Here is a 17,553-nt window from a genome sequence, read left to right as displayed (position 1 = left end):
ATGGCCACAGCTGACACCACCTTGCCTTCCATCAGTACGCTGACTGCCCTAGGCCCCTTTCCAGACACACAGGAGGACGTCCTCAAGGTGAGGCCAGGCAGGGTCTAGGTGGCTGGCTGGGGTCCGGGTCTGCAGTCACAGAGCTTGGGGATCAGGTCTGCATCTAGCCCTGGGCTCCAGAGACCTGGCCAGGCTGGGGGTTCTCAGTCCCGGCCCGGGATCTGAATGTGGTCTAAGGGCCTATTTCTGTCTTGGAAAAGGAAGGCTCAGAGCTGAACCCGGTGGTGGTCTAGGCTCCTTGAGACGCCAGGTAACAGGAGGAAGAACAAAGGTGACCAGGGGACATCCAAGAATGAATCTTGGGAATTAATCTCATGGGGGATTGGAAAGGAGTGGGAGTTTCTGGGGGGAAATTGAGGCAAGGCTGCCCCCCTCCCATTCTTGGCCCTGCCACCCCTTCCCCCATGCCGAAGTGCAACTCCAGATAATGTAAGTCTTATCTCCAGTCGCCAGCCAGACCCTATAGACCTCTGTCCCTGAAGCTGGGGGGGGGGGGGGGGGACGGGGACAGTGTGAGGGAGGGGACGGGGACAGACAACACAGACAAGCAAACAAGACCCCTCCTGGAGCCTCAGGCCAGCCTGCCCCATCAGGGCACCAGGCCCCTCCGTCTCCGGGATGGGTGCCCTGGGGACCGCAGAAGTCTCACGCTATCGGCTCCCTCCGCAGTGGTGGCGCTTTGAGGACGTGCAGGACTTGGGCCCAGGTCCCCCGGACCAGACTCGGCCGCTCCTCCACGTGAGGCCCAAGTTGGAGGACACGCTTGGGGAGAGAGAAGACGATGACGAGCGGGATCCGGCCACTGCCTGGGACCTGGATCTCTTCTTCACCAACCTGTCGGGCCCAGAGCCCAGCGGCCTGCCTCAGACCTGCGCTCTGGCGCCGGGCGAAGGTCCCGGAACGCACTTCCCACCGCAGCCCGAGACCCTGGAAGCGTACGCGGGCGGCCTGGGGTTGGTGGCTGGGCCCTTGGGTCCCGAGGAGCACCCGGGCTGGGCGCGCCCGGTCCCACAAGCTCCAGCCCCCGACGCCTTCGTGAGCCCAGCCCTGGTCCCGGCTCCCGAGCCCAAGGCACTGCCGCTGCAGCCAGTGTACCCGGGGCCGGGTGCGGGCTCCTCTGGCGGCTATTTTCCGCGGACCGGGATGTCGGTGCCTGCGGCGCCCGGCGCCCCCTATGGGTTGCTGTCCGGGTACCCAGCACTGTACCCGGCTCCGCAGTACCAAGGGCACTTCCAGCTCTTCCGCGGGCTCCCGGCGCCCGCCCCCGGCTCCGCCGCGCCACCCTCCTTCTTGAATTGTCTGGGACCGGGAACGGCGGGTGCGGGACTTGGGGGAACCGCAGGGGACCCGAGAGGGGCCGCGGAGACCGGGCCAGCCAAGCGCAGCCGGCGCTCATGGGCGCGCAAGCGGCAGGCGGCGCACACGTGCACGTACCCGGGCTGCGGCAAGAGCTACACCAAGAGCTCGCACCTGAAGGCGCACCTGCGGACCCACACCGGTGAGGCTCGGAGCAAGGGGCGGGGCTGGAGGCGGCACCTCGGGAGCAGAGGGGCCGGGGCGTGAGGCGAGGAGCAAGGGGCGGGGCTAGAGGCCCGACCAGGGCGCGGGTCCGTAATGACAGGAGGGGCTCAGCGGGGTCTCCGGGCGAGGAACGCGACAGAGGCAGCTGGAAGCGGACCGGGACCCTCAGCAGCAGGGCTAGGGGACAGGTAGCGGGGGTGGGAGGCGGGTGGGGGCGGAGCGAGCACCTGGAAAATCTGAGCTACGTTTCAGGGAACTGAAGGGTACGATCTGGGCCCGGCCTGACCGGTTTGGCTCAGCGGATAGAGCGTCGGCCTGCGGACTGAAGAATCCCGGGTTCGATTCCGGTCAAGGGCACATGCCCGGGCTTCGGGCTCGATCCCCGGTAGGGGGCGTGCAGGAGGCAGCCGATCAATGATTCTTCTCTCTCATCATTGATGTTTCTATCTCTCTCCCTCTCCCTTCCTCTCTGAAATCAATATATATATAATATATAATATATAATATATATATAATAGATATAGATTTTTTTTTTTTTAAGATCTGGGCCCCGGTTGACGAGCAGAAAGCCTAGCAAGTGGAGTAGGGGGCGGGGCTGGAGGAGGGGCTGCGGGGAGTAGGGGGCGGGGCTGGAGGAGGGGCTGCGGGGAGGGGCCCAGTTTGGCAAGCCAGGGACCTGGCCGAAGACGCAGGGTTCAGGTTTGTAGCAAGCAGTGAGCGGAGTCAGGGGCTCAGGAGACGGAGCCAGGAGTATAGAAAGTAGGTTGTTTGCATGGCGGCGGCCCAGACTGTAGGGTCCCTGGTAGGAGCTCAGGGGGAGATACAGGGCAGAGTCCGCTTCATGTGCTCAGATGCAGAGTGGTTCCAGGAAGATACGGAGAAATAGCTGGACAACAGAGGAGGGTGGGCCCCAAAGAAGCCGGTCTCGGGGAGCCGAAGACCGAGCGAGGCTGTGGAATAAAGGTGGGGGGGGGGGGGACAGTGAGACCTATGCTTTAGGGCAGCGATTTTCAAACGTTTTCATCTCCTGGCACACATACACTAATTACTAAAATTCTGCGGAACACTAAAAAAAAAAGTTATATTTTTTTGCCGATCTGACAAAAGATAGGTAAAATGACTGATTTACAAAAAAAAAAAAGTACCTACTCTTTTTGCTCCAAAGTGACTTAAAAAAAAATCAGATGCCTATGCTTGCATATAAGGATTTCTGGTACCAGGAATTAACCAATCAGATGTAACCTTCTTATACGACTTGACCAATAAGATACAACTCTATTATATGACCTAAATATTTATGGTTCAAGACAGGGCACTCACAATGGCTGACTATTGTTTTGTTAGCTGTTATCATTTTATTTAACAACCTAAGGGTAAAGGAGTCAGTGCCCCTGACTAAATAGGTATTTCACACTGGTTGAAAACCGCTGCTTTAGGGGTCGCATAGATGGTGGGGCCAGGTGTAGTGAGGGCAGGAGGGAGTGGGGGGGGGGGGAAGCGAAATCACCGCAGACAGGGCCTGGAACACCAGGGGATTCTAAGGCTCAAGGCCAGGGGCAGGGTTGGGCAGCAGCTGGAGGGTCCCCTGAAGCAAGGAGGGGCCTGGACCATAGGGGACAGGCCAAAGGATGACTTTAGGACACAGGGGGAGGGTAACAGGGCCCAGGAAATGGGCCAGTGGTGCAGGAGATATGACTTGGGCCCAGGAAATGAAAACCGGCTTGGCGCCAGATGCAGGTACTGAACAAGAAGGGTCGGGTTTGCAGAGGGCCAGAGAGTGAGTGCCTCCTTAAATTTTGCACCCTAAGCGCCTCGCTTGCCTCACCCAAGGCTGAGCAAAGGAGTGTGGCCAGATGCAGTGGCGGACCTGAGGGAGGAGTAGGGCAGACAATGGTACTCATGGTCTCCTCGCCTTCCAGGAGAGAAGCCATATGCCTGCACGTGGGACGGCTGCGGCTGGCGGTTCGCGCGGTCAGACGAGCTGACCCGCCACTACAGGAAACATACGGGACAGCGCCCCTTCCGCTGCCAGCTCTGCCCTCGGGCTTTTTCTCGCTCGGATCACCTGGCCTTGCACATGAAGCGTCACATTTGAGCCAACCCCACCACCAGCCCCGGCGCTTGGACCTTCCTGGGGCCTGGGGATGGAACAGGAGCGGATCCACGCAGGGCGATTTCCCTCGGATGGACACTTGCCTGGACTCTCGACCCACAGATCCCCAGGAAGAACAAGGACTGGCCCATAGGCAGACCTGGGGGAGCTCCCACTTGTCCTGAGCCACAGAGAGCCACACAGAGACTTCCTAGGGTCACATAGACCCAACGAGACAGACTTCCAAATAAATGGACTCAGATGGACACTCACACACTTGAGGCAGACAGACCCTCGGAGAGCTGGACCCTCAGACCGGCTCACAGGCGGCCTTGGACAGCAAAAGGGGTTATGGGGTGAGGCTTCTCAGAGACCCTGGTTCTAGAAGGGGTCTTCACACTGTAACATCCCAGCTTCCCGTGGTGGCTGGCACCTCTTGTGAATGGTTATGGGTCCTGTACCAATGCTCTTCCTAGATAAAGCTTCAGCTGTGGCCTGGATTTGTGAGTTTTGGGTGCTGGAAGATGGGAGGAAGCTGTAACCCCAGCGGTGATTTTGGGAAGCATACTCTCACACTCACCTCCTAACCTCAGCCATACCCCTCAGGGTCCTGCAGGCCTTGCCTCCCCTTTCCCCCACCCCAAAATCAGGCTACACTACATCCTCCTTGCCTCCTGTCTTGAACCCCAGGGACATTTACAGGGACCATCTCCCTTTAAGAGGCCCCAGTCTGGCCCCAGAACACAGCACCTTTCACCATGCCATGATCCAGTGACCCCTTGGCTAGCTCAAGAAAATATGCAGAACGAAAGGGGAGAGGACAAGGAGCACAAACTCCCCTTTTTTATTTTTTTATTTTTTAAATTAAATCTTTATTGTTCAGATTATTACATTTGTTCCTCTTTTTTCCCCCCATAACTCTCCTCCTCCCAGTTCCCACCCCACCCTCCGCCCTCACTCCACACCCACTGTCCTCATCCATAGGTGCACGATTTTTGTCCCCCTTTTTTAAATAAAAGTATTTTTTTTTATTGATTTCAGAGAGGAAAGGAGAGGGAGAGATAGAAACATCCATGATAGGAGAGAACCATGGATCGGTTGCCTCCTGCATGCCCCCTTACTGGGGATTGAGCCCGCAACCCGGGCATGTGCCCTGACCAGGAATCGAACCTGTGACCCCCTGGTTCATAGGTCGATGCTCAACCACTGAGCCACACCGGCCGGGCACAAACTCTCCTTAAGATAGCAAAAGTCCCAAGAGTTGGACCTCAGGCTGTAAAGCTGGAAAGGAAAAAAAAAAAAATTGTGTCTCACCCATAAACCGAGGGTCTGGCGGGAGAGTGGATTGAGATAAACAAGAATCAAAAGAGACAGAGGCGAGGCCTAGCGGAAGAACATGAGCGGTGATTGGCCAGGAGTAGAGTCGGGCCCGGACACGCGAAACCACTGGGCCGTCAAAAGGCGTGGTCTGAGCCGCCAGGGGGTGGAGCCTACCAAGGGTCGCATCCAATGGAAATAGGAGGCGACCGTAGGCTGGATGAATGAGGACCGGATCTTAGGGGAGTGACGGCCCAAAAGGAAGCCCCGCCCCCAGGGACAGGGCCTGCCTCTTCAAATCTCTGCTTCTCATCTCAGGGGTGGGGTTTCATCCCGAGAGGTTCCGCCTTGGGTTCTCTGGAGGGTTTGGGGAAATGAAAGTCACCAAGGACCCGGCCTGGTCCAACTCGTGATCCGGCGCCTCGGGGTCCCAACACAGACTCCCCGACTCCAGCCCCATGGCCACGCTGAGCCTGCTGCTCCTGGGCGCGCTGCTCTGGGTCCCAGCAGGGACCCTGACCTGCTACGGAGACTCGGGGCAGCCCGTGGACTGGTGAGTGCGGGGCCCCGACCGTGCCCCCCGGGCCGGACTGCGGATGGCTGCACCCGGGTGAAGCCTGGGGCTTGTTCTCGCCCCCTTCCTCCGTTTCTGTCCATTTCCCAACCTCCAGGTTCGTCGTCTACAAGCTGCCGGCCAGTAACAGGTACAAGTACTTGGATGCGGGCTCAGGGGGCTGGCGCGACGGTACGGGGTCCATGGACAACCTGAAGGGCGCCGTAGGCCGCAGCTTGCTGCCGCTGTACCGGAACACCAGCCAGGTGAAGGGGGCGAGGGGGGTGCCGGCAGAACCCAGGTGGGCCTCTAGGGGGGCCCGGCCTGGGGGAAAACTTCATGTCGCCCCATCCATCTCCCCCAGCTTGCCTTCTTACTTTACAATGACCAGCCACCTAATAACTACGGGACTCAGAACTCTTCCAGCCGCGGGCACACGAAGGGTGAGGCCAGATTGGGGGCTGGAGAAGGGCTCTGGCTTCCTTATGCATTTCCCCCAGCTGACTCCTGACCTGCAGGGGCTGGAGAAGGGCTCTGGCTTCCTTATGCATTTCCCCCAGCTGACTCCTGACCTGCAGGGGCTGGAGAAGGGCTCTGGCTTCCTTATGCATTTCCCCCAGCTGACTCCTGACCTGCAGGGGCTGGAGAAGGGCTCTGGCTTCCTTATGCATTTCCCCCAGCTGACTCCTGACCTGCAGGGGCTGGAGAAGGGCTCTGGCTTCCTTATGCATTTCCCCCAGCTGACTCCTGACCTGCAGGGGCTGGAGAAGGGCTCTGGCTTCCTTATGCATTTCTCCCAGCTGACTCCTGACCTGCAGGGGCTGGAGAAGGGCTCTGGCTTCCTTATGCATTTCCCCCAGCTGACTCCTGACCTGCAGGGGCTGGAGAAGGGCTCTGGCTTCCTTATGCATTTCCCCCAGCTGACTCCTGACCTGCAGGGGCGGGAGGGGGCTCCTTTAGGACACAGGGGCAGGGTAGCAGGTTATCTCGGGTAAATGCTCTCTCTCTCTGGACTGTGACAACAGTGGGCTACGGAAGGAGTTCAGCAGCGGTCCAGAGACTGCCCACACCCTCTCCGCGCTCCCTGCAAACCCAGGACGGTCCTGGCTGCACATGTGCTTGTTGGGATACCTTGAGCAGTTCCCCTGAGCCTGTCCTTTGGTTCAGGTGTGCTGCTTCTGGACAAAGGCGAGGGCTTCTGGCTGATCCACAGCGTTCCAGGGTTCCCTCCACCCGCTGCGTACAGCTGGCCTCCTAAAGCCCACAGATACGGGCAGACCCTCCTCTGCGTGTCTTTTCCGTTCGACCAGTTCTCAAACATTGGTGAGTGGGGACAAGGAAGCAGGGTGATTCCCTGGTTTCCAGGCCAGGATGTGGAACAGTCCCTAGTTTTCTCCTCCCCTTGCCTTCCAGGCAAACAGCTGAGCTACACCTACCCCAATGTGTACTCCCACCAGCTGGAAGGGGTCTTCCTCAAGAAGTTACCTGTCCTGGAGGAGGTGGTCCAGGGCCACCATGTTCTCAACAGACCCTGGAACAGCAGCGTGACACTCACATCAAAAGCCGGGGCCACCTTCCTGAGCTTTGCCAAATTTGGGAAATTTGGAGATGGTGAGTCCTGAGGGTATGGGTTGAAGAACTCTTTCTCTGCAGAGGTGGTGTCGGGTATGTCCATGGCTGAGAGCAAGTTGGAGGTAGGAACTAGAACTCTTTGGGAGCCATAAACACATGAGAGGTACACAACCCACAGGCCTGGGCTCAGCCATTGGTTTCTGATGGTGTGATAGGTACATCATTTACCTGGACTCTCATTTTACCCATCTGGGAAAGTGGGGGTACTAACATCTAATCTACAGGGTTGTTGTGAATAAAGTAATGAATGTAGTGTTTAGTAAGAGCTGTTAGTCAGGAATTGACAACCAAGGAACTGAGCTCAGAGAGGGCCAGTAGCCTAGGGATTCCCTAGCACTGCCCCTGCCCCTGCCCATGCCCGCTTTCCATCCTCTGCAGACCTATACTCCGGCTGGTTGGCAGAAGCCCTTGGAAGCAATCTGCAGGTCCAGTTCTGGCAACACTCTCCTGGCATCCTGCCCTCCAACTGCTCCGGGGCCCAGCAAGTGCTGGATGTGACTCAGGTAGCCTTCCCTGGACCAGCTGGGCCCACGTTCAGTACCTCAGAGGACCACTCCAAGTGGTGTGTAGCCCCAGAAGGGCCCTGGGCCTGTGTGGGTGACATGAATCGGAACTGTGCAGAGGAGCACCGAGGTGGGGGCACACTGTGTACCAAGCTGCCTGCCTTCTGGAAAGCCTTCCAGCCTCTGGTGAAGGCCTGGGAACGTTGTAAGAGAAGAGCAGCACCTCATCTGCAGAAAGCCCAGCAGAGCATATAGGAGGCTGTTTGGACTTCAGTTTAAATTCCAGTTCAGTCCCTTATTGTGTGACCTTAACTGTGTGCCTTAACCTGTGACTCAGTTTACTCATCTGCAAAATGGGAACCATAACACTTGACTCAAAATTTATGAGGAATAAAAGGAAAGTGGTAGATGGGGCTGTTAACTCTTTCTTCAGGTGGGCGCTGGGACTCAGAACAGCGTTGCAGCTTCCTGGGGTCCGGGGGCAGTTGGCTCATAGGTGAGACCACAAGGAAAGATCCACGTAAGACTCACCTCCCCTCTCTATAGTAACCAGGACTGGCGTTCCTCCCCTTAACAAGAACACAGGCAGGAGGGCTAAAACCTTGCCTCGCCAGGGAGGTGGGTCAAGCCTCAGAAAGCTCACGAAGCACAGACACACTTTATTTATATGTGTACATATGTATACAGGCGGCTGTACAGTGCAGGGCCAGCGGCCCCCTCAGCTATGGGCCAGGGGGCATGGGGCAGGGGGCCCTTTTGGTCAGGCCTGATGGAGGCACAGCTTCAGCGGGGCACCTGGAAGTCAGCCCCACCTCAGGCTTGGTGGCCTGGAGCAGGGGAGTGGGTGGGGCTGGGGGCCCTGTGCTACTTGTTGCATTTTTCGTAGGGGCTACAGAAGGGGTCTGGGCCTCTGGGGAGAGCTTGGGGGAGGTGGGCTTGGAGCGAGGCCCGCCCTGCGTGGTCCGCTCCTCCATCTCCAGCCCCCAGCGTTCGGGGCCTCGGAGGACCTCTGGTGCGGGAGGCACCAGGGGTACGGATCCCGGCAACCCCTTAGAGTCCGAGCCCAGAGACCGGGGCACCTCGACCTTGGCCCCAGGCCGCTCGGGCTCTACCACAATGGGCACTAGGGTCGTGCCCACCTCACCGGAGCTGCTGCGCCGGCCTGTCTCATGTTCTTGTACCGGGCTCAGTGCGGCCTTGGCGATCGCCCTAGCCGCCCCACCCAAGCCATCCTCGGTCTGCACGGTCTGCACACTCTGGTGCCGCGTGCCGCTGGCATCCCGCTCCAGGGTCCGGCCTGCGGGAGTCGTCGCGCGGGGCTGGGTGCAGGCCTCCGCACCGCCGGGGGACTCCTCTTTACTCGCGGCCCCCGTGGGCCTGGGGGTGCCCTGGGGCGGCAGCGGGTCCACTCCCAGGCTGAGGGGCGACTCCTGGCGGCCCAGGCGGCGGACAGCAACCTGCAGGGGCACACCAGGCCCCTCGACAGGGGGCGTCTCCCCATCAGACTCGGCCAGGCTGTGCAGCGCCAGCTCCCCGTGGAAGTCCTTGCGGAAATCCGGGTGGCCCACCTCGAGGCTGTGCTTGCGCAGCGCTCCCTTCTTGTCCGCGCCGAGCGAGGCGCCCAGCTTCTCCGCCGACTGCACGCGTTTGAGAAGCGGCGAGCGCGGGGGCTCCGCGCTCTTGGGACGGGGGCGCACCACCGGCGGCGAGGAGTGCAGCTTGGCCGGGAAGCTCTGGGTCGTGTGGGAGCTGCCCACCGTGTGGCCGGGAAGCGGTGGCGGCGAGGCCTGCGTGGGGGACGGCGTGTGCGCCAGCGGGGACAGCGGGATGTTGCCGGCCGACTTGCAGCGCGCGGAGCGGTACTGGCGGTGCAGCTTCGGCGACAGGCCGTGCAGCGTGCTGGGCCGGATGTGGTGCGACGCCGAGGACGCCGGGGAGTTGGGCGTGCTCGAGGCGGGGGAGCTGCTTTGGGACGAGGCACCTGAGGGTGGGCAAGAGGGGGTGTTCCGGGGCCGGCACCGCCGGGGGACCCGCCTCCGCCACCCGGCGCCCGCCCAGAGCTTACCTAGGTAGGCGGAGTCGGGTGTGGAGCGGAAGCTGTGGGTGGGTGAGCGAGCTGGGAGCCCGTGGGTGGGCGAGCCCGGGAGGCTGTCGCTGGACGACAGCGAGCGGTTTAGCGACGACAGTGAGCGGCTAGTGTGAAGCAAGTTCGACTGCTTCGTGATCTTGCGGAAGAGGGAGCTGCGCTTCTTGCTGGGGAGTAAGGAGAGGGCCGTCTACCTTAGACCAAATTCACAACCCCCGGCTCCGCTTCAGCCCCTGGGACCGCCCACTCCTCTGGCCCCGCCTTCTCCAGCTACCACCCACCTATCAAAACCAAAAGAACCGCCCACATGGGTCCGCTTGGCTCCTCCCACCTATTTTTTGCTGGAGTCACCTATCAAAGTAGGACCAACCTCTTCTGGCTCCTCCCACCTCTGTAGTCCCGCCCTCTCCTGCTACAACTCACCAATCAGGGAGGGAAGAAGTTCACCTGACTCAGTTCAGTCTGGCTCCTCACTAGTAAATCCCCACTCGCGACTTGTCCAGGCCAAACCCACTAATCGAAATAGAACACTCTCCTGGCCCCACCTCCCTCTCCCAGCTCCTCCTACCTGTAAGGGAAGAATTATTTCAGTTGGCCCAGCCTTGCCTGGCTTGCTCATTCCGGACAGAAACCCCTTCTCCTAGCCCTCCCAGTGGACTACACACACTCAAAAGGACAAGGCCACCTCCTGGACTGTGCCCTCGCTAATCCATGTCTACTGGCCCCGCCCACCTGCCCAAGACACTACCCAACGCTCTTCTTCCAGCCCAGGCACCTGGCACTGTCCCGCCCGTGCTTCCCCCCCCCCCCCCCGTCCTCTGGTTTCTGCTCTTTACTCGGTGGCCCCCACACTTCTTTCTCCTGTCCACAGCTGTGGCCCGGCCCTCCCATCTTAGCCCTGCCCACTGTTCAAACCCTGGAGTGCTCCCCTGTGCCTGCTGGTACAGCCCCGCCTCCACACTCGGCCCCACCCACCTCTCCTGGCCCTCCTTAGCCGAGGGTCTCCGGTTCCTCCGAGCCATTTTGGCCTTGTAGCTGGTGCGCCTGGCAGGGCCGATGCGAATGGAGGTATTCTCGAAGGGTGTTGTGGTCACTGCCACCTTGTTGCCACTCTGGGGGAAGAAGGGAGGCAAATGTTCAGGCAGCTCCAGCTCCGGGGACCCCCGCTCCCCTCTCCCCAGCGCGCTACCTCCCTGGCACTCACCTTAAGGATCAGCTCCACGACCTCAGGATGCACCATGCCATGCACAGGCTCCCCGTTCACGTGGGTGATGAGGTCCCCCGCACAGAGGCCTGCCTCCTGGGCCGGGCCCCCCTCTTCCACGTGCTGGGGACAGGGCGCCACACGGTGCAGGGTTAACAGGATCAGTAACCAGGAAGCTCCCTAAGCTGATGTGGCCCACGCCTAGCTCTGCATTTACTTGAATCCTTGTAACACCTTATGAAATAGTAATTACTCTTCCCAGTTTACAACCGAAGAAACTGGAGCTCAGAGGGGGAAGGGCACTGAAGGTCATAGGAGTCTCAGCCAGGCGGCCTGGATCCGGAGATTGAACTGTCCCTCATTTCTGGGGGTTAAAGGGGAGCTTCTCTCCCCCACCCCCCATCTTGGAACACAGATCCCACCCATGAGTGCTCACCCAGACAATGTGATGGACACTGTAGACGTCTGAGTCACCCATGTAGACGCGGATGGCTCGCAGTGTGAAGCCGTACTTCTTGCCAGAGCGTTGGATGGTGATAGGGGAGCGGAGGCCACTGACAGCCGGTGAGTAGTCCCGGCTGGGTGAGGAGTCCCTCGAGGACGGGTTGGAGGAGAGAGATCGTGGAGACATGGGGCTGGCCAGGGGTGAGCTTCCATGAGGGTCCACTGCAGACACAGAACCATGGTCAGAGGTCAAGGCCAGCGATCACAGCTCTCCCAGTATCTGCTCCTCCCACCTCCTTAGTCAAAGTCCGAGAGCTCTCATTGGTCCACCCCAGTGCCAATCACTGTGCACAGGAAAAATGCAGCGTCTTCATTGGTCTGTCCTGGTACAAATGGGGGCAGGCCCTCCCTTCCAGGTGGGGCCCAGCATCACCTGCAGGAATCATGACAGACAAAGCAGTGGCAGAGGCTGACTTGATGACTTTGCCCCCGGTTCGAGAAGGCCGCTTCTCTACTGCTGGGTCCCCTGACAGCTGCTGATGCCGAGCCCGGCGCAGAACCAGGTCATTGGTGGCTCTTGGGCCTGATGGGTCCCCATCCTTTGAAGGTGGACAGAGGTCACCTGGGCGTGGTTGGTCCGCTGCAACAGAGCAAGTGGGTGAGGAGGCAGTCCGAGGTCAGGGCCTCTGGCATGTGTTCACTCTGCCTGGAATGCTCTTCCCACGTCTCACCCTTGTTGGAATGTCAGTTTCCTGGGAGCAGGTGACATGCACCCGGCACAACCCCTGGTAAACAGAAGTGCTCAAATGCATTGTTGACTGAGAGAACATGGAATGCGGGGTGTTCCTCAGGCTGATGAGAACCCAGGCCGGAAACAGTACCATGCTTAGTGAATGCTCAATATATGGCCGCGGGGGAGCTGGGGAAGGCAGCAGGAGGGGGCACTCACTAGCTTCGGAGTCCCCGCCACTGGCAGGGCCATCCCCTTGAGCTGCCTCCTTGGGGACCCGTGCGTCCAGTGAGCCTGGGGGGTCAGAGGTGGGCCTGGCAGACCTGCGCAGCTGGGTCTCATCCTCATCCTCTTGGGGGGCGCTGAAGCGGCTGGGCTCCAGCAGCGCCGAGAACCGGCGGCGCGCACCCAAGGGTGGACTGGCCTCCCCCTCCAGGAAGCTGGCCTCGGATGCTGAGAAGCGCTTGCTGCTGAAGGGGGGGGGGGGGGGGGGGGGCGTCGTCAGAGGCGACAGGCCTCTTCATTCCCGCTCCCCAAACCTAGCCCTGCCCCTGCTCACATCTCTGGGGAGCCCCCTCTCCAGGTCTTCTCGCGCAGGGTCAGGCTACCCAGGCCCTCCCGCTTGCCGGCCACCTTCTCCTCTAGACCCTTGGCACTCGGCTCCCGCTTGCTGGCCCCAGCTGCCGCTACCGGGGTCTTGGGCTCATGCTGCGACAGCTGCTCCATACTGCTATACACCTGCAAGGGAGGGCGAGTGGTGGTGAGGGGCACGCTCCCGAACCAATGGGCTTCCTGCTACTGGACACGCTCCGCCCTCCCAAGGCTGGGCCCCGCCCATCTCTGAATTGTCCCCCAACCACATACAAATCTGCAGCTCAGACCCCACCACAGATATTTAAGCCCTTAGCCAGTGGTTCTCAACCTTCCTAATGCCGCGACCCTTTAATACAGGTCCTCATGTTGTGGTGACCCCCAACCATAACATTATTTTGGTTGCTACTTCATAACTGTAAATTTGCTAGTTATGAATCGTAATGCAAATATCTGATATGCTATATGTGTTTTCCGATGGTCACGACCCACAGGTTGAGAACCGCTGCCTTAGACCCTGCCCATAATCTTTTAAAAAATATATGTTTTTATTGCCGAAACCGGTTTGGCTCAATGGATAGAGCGTCGGCCTGCGGACTGAAGGGTCCCAGGTTCGATTCCGGTCAAGGGCATGTACCTGGGTTGCGGGCACATCCCCAGTAGGAGATGTGCAGGAGGCAGCTGATCGATGTTTCTCTCTCATCGATGTTTCTAACTCTCTGTCTCTCTCCCTTCCTCTCTGTAAAAAATCAATAAAATATATTTTAAAAAAAATATGTTTTTATTGATTTCAGAGAGGAAGGGAAAGTAATAGAGAGATAGAAACATCAATGATAAGAGAAAATCACCTATTGGCCACCTCCTGTATGCTCCCCGATGCGGGGGATCGAACCCACAACCCAGGCATGTGCCCTTGGCCGGAATCGAACCTGGGAACTTTTAGTCCACAGGCTGACGCTCTATCCACCGAGCCAAACCGGCTAGGGCAACCCTACTCATATCTAAACGAATTTGCCCTCCTTCCTGCCCCACCTTCCCAGTTCCCAGCCAATCATATGTACCCCAAGCTGGGCTCTACACACCACTACACGCTGCTCCTCAAGGCGAGACCTCGTGGACCTTTGCCCCGCCCCCACTGCTCATCCTCTCCACCCCAAGGTCCTGACCCCGCCTCATCTAGACCTACCTCCGACCCACTGAGTCCTCAGTACCACCGCTGTCCAGATTCCTGTTAGATTCCACCCAAAGCCAAAGGCCCTCCCATGAACCGCAGGCCCTGTCACTCTCAGAATCCCGCCCCCTCAGTAACTTCCCCAGCCGGGGACCTCGACCTCGGGCCTACCAGGATTCCCCCAACTTCCACAACCCAGCCCACTCAGGCCCACCTCCAATTCTGTCCCCATCCTGCAGCTAGGAGAAAAAGATACACCCCGCTCCGTTTCCGCCCAAGCCCCGCCTCCCGACCTCGCCCCACCCTCCCGGGTCTGGCCCCCCCTAACCCAGCCGGCTCACCTTGCTGAAGCGCGGGGAGCAGGAGGAAAACTGGCGGATTTCCACAGGCTCCTCCTCTGTCGTGTCATCCTCGTCGTAGGAGTTCACGTGGTGATACCTATCCGAGCGGGCTGGGAATGGGGGGTGGACCGTGACCACTCCTCAGGGCCGCAGGCGCCGCCATGGCCCCGTCCCAATCTAGAATCTGATTCTGGCCCTGCTTCCAAGCTGGGTTTCTGCCCAACTCGCAGAGGCTCCATTAGCCCAGCGTCCAGAGGCCACATCCGCAGGCCCCATCTATGGCCCGGCCCCCCTCCCCTCCAGCCAGCCCCTGCCCTGCCTCCTTCTAGGTCCTAGCACTGCCCAGTAGCCCAGGCCCAACTCCAGAACTCACTGCCGTCCAGGCCCCACCCTCCTTTCCTACCAACTGCTCAGACTGAGCCTCACCCCTATGCCAGGCCATCCCTCTCCTCTGTCTGGGCGGCTGGTCTCCTACCCAGCTGGGCTCCAGCCCAGGCCTTGCCCAATGGTCCCTCTCACCAGCTTCCACCCCCTCTCCCAGCTCACTGTCGAAGTAGCTGGTGTCATCCTCAGACTCCAGGTGGGGGATGAACTCTGCCTTCTGCCTCAGCAGTCCTGTCCAGTCCAGGTCTCGAAAGAAACTGTGCTGCTTCACCTCAAAGGCACCCCCTGGAAAGGAAGGAGTGGATGGGGTCCGGGAGAGAATCCCTGCGACAGCTTAGGGCCAGCTCCAGAGCCCAGCCACCCACCCCCGTCTTCTACCCCAGGGCCACAGCACTTGGAGCCCAGCCCTTAGCTTCTCAGTACAGCAGACCCCTAACCTGCCCCAAGCCGGACCAGGGGGTTGGTCTGCAGGAGGCTGGATATCAGGAGCTGGGCGTCGGTCGGCAGGGCTTCATCTCCCTCGGGCCACAGGATGTCATCTGCAGAGCAAGGTGGGGTGGGGGGTCACTTTCGGGTCCAAAAGGCCCTGGGTCTGCCCATGTCCCCATGCCCCCCATCTGCCACCAAGGAGGCACGCACCGCTGATGACCTGTCCAAATAGCTCTTCGGGCGTGTCTCCGAAGAAGGGCACACAGCCCACCAGGAACTCGTAGAGGATGATGCCCATGGCCCACCAGTCCACCGGTTTGCCATAGCCCTGGCGCAGGATGACCTCGGGCGCGATGTACTCTGGGGTTCCGCACACCTAGGGGCAGGCGGTCAGCCTGCACTCTGGCCACAGGAGGGGCCTCGAAGGGGAGCGGCACTCCCCACCACACCCTGAGCCCCGAAGCCCTGCTGGATCCTTCCCGCCACAGCGATCCCCGCAGCCACACACACACCTGTTTGTCCAGAAACTCCCGGGCATCCTTCTCGATATGGCCTTCATACAGGTTGGTGGTGAGGCTCATGAGCCCCATTTTGGAGAGGCCAAAATCCGTGAGTTTGATGTGGCCCATGGAGGTGATGAGGAGGCTGCAAACACAAGCAGGGGTCTCAGAGGTGAGGCTTGCCCACCTCCCTCCTGGCCCTTCCATGCCAGCACCTCCAGAGGGGCAGGGGGCGGGGGTGACGGGAAAAGTCAAGGCTCACTTGTCAGGCTTGAGGTCTCGGTGCACAATGCCGTAGTTGTGTAAATACTCAAGGGCCAGCACCGTCTCGGCAAAGTACATGCGGGCCATCTCCACGGGCAGCGCCCCGATGTTCTTCAGCAGGGTGGCACAGTCCCCCCCTGTGTGCGAAGGAGGCCCGTGTAAAGAGGGGAGCACCCCTGCCCCAGGGCTGTGCGCTCCACATGCACGACAGCACGAAGGCCCCACCTCACATTGCCCCTATTTTGCAGCGAAGGAAGACTGACGTACAGAGAGGGGCCTCATTCTCCCGGGCCCCACAGGGAGTGCCCTCTACCAGGCTCCTCCTGTCTTCTTTATAAACGTTTAATATATTTTTAAATCCTCACCTGAGGACAGGTTCATTGACCTTTTCAGAGAGAGAGATAGGGAAGGAAGGAGGGAGGAAGGGAGGGAAGGAGGGAGGGAGGGAGGGAAACATGGATGGGGTTGGCTCTCTGGCTGGGGAATGAGCCTGTAATGCAGATTATGTGCCCTGGCTGGGAATCAGATCCGCAAGCTTTCAGTGCACGGGACAAGGCTCCAACCAACCGGAGCCACACCAGCCAGGGCTCCTCTTGTCCCCTTAACCATCTTCCAAAGTTGGCTTGATCTGAGACTCAGAGGTTGGATCATGGAGGGAGTTGGTGGAAATGAGGTTTGGTGGGTACCAACTGCTGCCTGGGTATCAGCTGAGTCTGGGAACACCGCCCTTGATCTCCTGGAGTTTGAATCTTGAATGTCTTGTGCCTTAAAATGTAGAGTCCTGGGAGAAACTAAGATGGCGGCATAGATAAACACCGGGAAATAGTCGCCTCCCACAACAATTGAGAAATATCCCAAAGGACGGAGCAAACACCGCCAAGAACAACCAGAAGGCTGGCTGAGTGTAATTTCTACAACTAGAAGGAAAGAAAAGCACGCTGAGAGCCAGAGGAGCTGCGGAGGCTGAGTGCAGAGGTACGGCGGCAGCTCGCGCGCGCGTGCGCGGGAAGGGGGTGGCACCTGAGGACGCGGCTGTCTTTTTGAATCACAAGCTCCCGACTGCTCTGAACTCCGGTTCTGGGAAGTCTCTGGGGACCCAGGACTCATACGGGGAGAGGCTGCTCTGTCAGGCGGCAGCGGGCGAACTTGAGGGCGGATTTCCCTCAGAGGTGCTTGCAGCCGTTACCGGGACACTGAGACGCGCGACTCCGGGCGCGGAGAATCAGCCATAGCTTCTTTCCCCGCCCTTTTGACTCCCTGAGACCCCGCCCCACCCAGGCTGCAGCAGAGGCTTTTGCATATGAATGTACCTAACTACAGCCCAGCCAGGGAGACCCGGAACTTCCAAGAGAAGGCCCAAGGCCCCGCAGCGGCTTGCACTGCTTCACAGCTGAGCCTCTTCATGGCTCCTGCTGTGTGGCCTCAGGCAGGGGCTGAATTAGCACCTCCTTAGATCCAGGAGCCACTGTACCCAGTGGTCAGAGGGGGACCATTCTCCCACTTCAGACACAGCTGCTTCCCACAGCCAATTGGCCTGGAGGTCAATTCCTCCCAGTGATCCTACAACAACCAAGGCACCAAGAGTGCACCAAGAGTGTCCACCCCAGGTAACTGGGGAGGCTGAGCCACTGGGCCCTACAGGACACCTGGCGCACAGGGCCACTCTATCAACACAGGGAAGCAGCCAAAATGTGGAGACAAAGAAACAGGTCACAATTGGCAGAAACGGAG

General features: G+C 59.5%; 3 protein-coding genes across 5 annotated transcripts in view; 2 read left to right on the top strand and 1 right to left on the bottom strand.

Annotated features, from left to right (window-relative positions):
- Positions 1 to 4,198, top strand: KLF1 (KLF transcription factor 1; the record flags this gene model as incomplete). The annotated part of the gene is made up of 3 exons (XM_081091078.1): positions 1 to 87; positions 730 to 1,558; positions 3,501 to 4,198. 3 exons carry the CDS (start codon positions 1 to 3, stop codon positions 3,674 to 3,676), a joined length of 1,092 nt encoding a protein of 363 aa, XP_080947204.1. The 3' UTR covers positions 3,677 to 4,198.
- A 1,103-nt stretch (positions 4,199 to 5,301) lies between these two features.
- On the top strand, positions 5,302 to 8,091 carry DNASE2 (deoxyribonuclease 2, lysosomal). 2 transcript variants are annotated; one of them, XM_081093182.1, is made up of 6 exons: positions 5,302 to 5,543; positions 5,662 to 5,809; positions 5,908 to 5,986; positions 6,711 to 6,866; positions 6,957 to 7,154; positions 7,554 to 8,091. In XM_081093182.1, exons 1-6 carry the CDS (start codon positions 5,449 to 5,451, stop codon positions 7,931 to 7,933), a joined length of 1,056 nt encoding a protein of 351 aa, XP_080949308.1. In that variant the 5' UTR covers positions 5,302 to 5,448; the 3' UTR covers positions 7,934 to 8,091. The 2 variants fall into 2 exon arrangements, with proteins under 2 accessions (XP_080949308.1, XP_080949309.1); XM_081093183.1 differs by having other exon boundaries at positions 5,344 to 5,543; positions 5,935 to 5,986; positions 7,554 to 8,084.
- Positions 8,092 to 8,322: 231 nt separating this feature from the next.
- The window catches only part of MAST1 (microtubule associated serine/threonine kinase 1), a gene marked incomplete at its 5' end in the record, with an annotated part of 36,534 nt that continues 27,303 nt past the window's right edge, over positions 8,323 to 17,553 (bottom strand). Inside the window, 14 exons of one of the 2 annotated variants that reach the window (XM_081091450.1) lie at positions 8,323 to 9,659; positions 9,744 to 9,931; positions 10,740 to 10,876; positions 10,969 to 11,091; positions 11,405 to 11,634; positions 11,846 to 12,052; positions 12,362 to 12,612; positions 12,702 to 12,880; positions 14,246 to 14,355; positions 14,792 to 14,914; positions 15,067 to 15,168; positions 15,269 to 15,434; positions 15,571 to 15,703; positions 15,821 to 15,959. In XM_081091450.1, the coding sequence (XP_080947576.1) occupies positions 8,401 to 9,659; positions 9,744 to 9,931; positions 10,740 to 10,876; positions 10,969 to 11,091; positions 11,405 to 11,634; positions 11,846 to 12,052; positions 12,362 to 12,612; positions 12,702 to 12,880; positions 14,246 to 14,355; positions 14,792 to 14,914; positions 15,067 to 15,168; positions 15,269 to 15,434; positions 15,571 to 15,703; positions 15,821 to 15,959 (3,347 nt within the window). In that variant the 3' untranslated portion in view covers positions 8,323 to 8,400. The remainder of the gene's footprint in view (positions 9,660 to 9,743; positions 9,932 to 10,739; positions 10,877 to 10,968; positions 11,092 to 11,404; positions 11,635 to 11,845; positions 12,053 to 12,361; positions 12,613 to 12,701; positions 12,881 to 14,245; positions 14,356 to 14,791; positions 14,915 to 15,066; positions 15,169 to 15,268; positions 15,435 to 15,570; positions 15,704 to 15,820; positions 15,960 to 17,553) is intronic. The other variant, XM_081091451.1, reaches the window with a different exon arrangement.

Source organism: Myotis nattereri (assembly GCF_964212035.1).
Source record: "Myotis nattereri genome assembly, chromosome: 5".
NCBI classification, from domain to species: Eukaryota; Metazoa; Chordata; class Mammalia; order Chiroptera; family Vespertilionidae; genus Myotis; species Myotis nattereri.
This window is presented reverse-complemented; position numbering and strand designations above follow the sequence as displayed.

Coding starts and splice junctions, on each gene's coding strand:
- DNASE2 (XM_081093182.1), top strand. CDS start 5,449: ATGGCCACGCTGAGCCTGCTGCTCCTGGGCGCGCTGCTCTGGGTCCCA. Junction 5,544..5,661: donor TCGGGGCAGCCCGTGGACTG/GTGAGTGCGGGG, acceptor CCCAACCTCCAG/GTTCGTCGTCTACAAGCTGC. Junction 7,155..7,553: donor ATTTGGGAAATTTGGAGATG/GTGAGTCCTGAG, acceptor CATCCTCTGCAG/ACCTATACTCCGGCTGGTTG.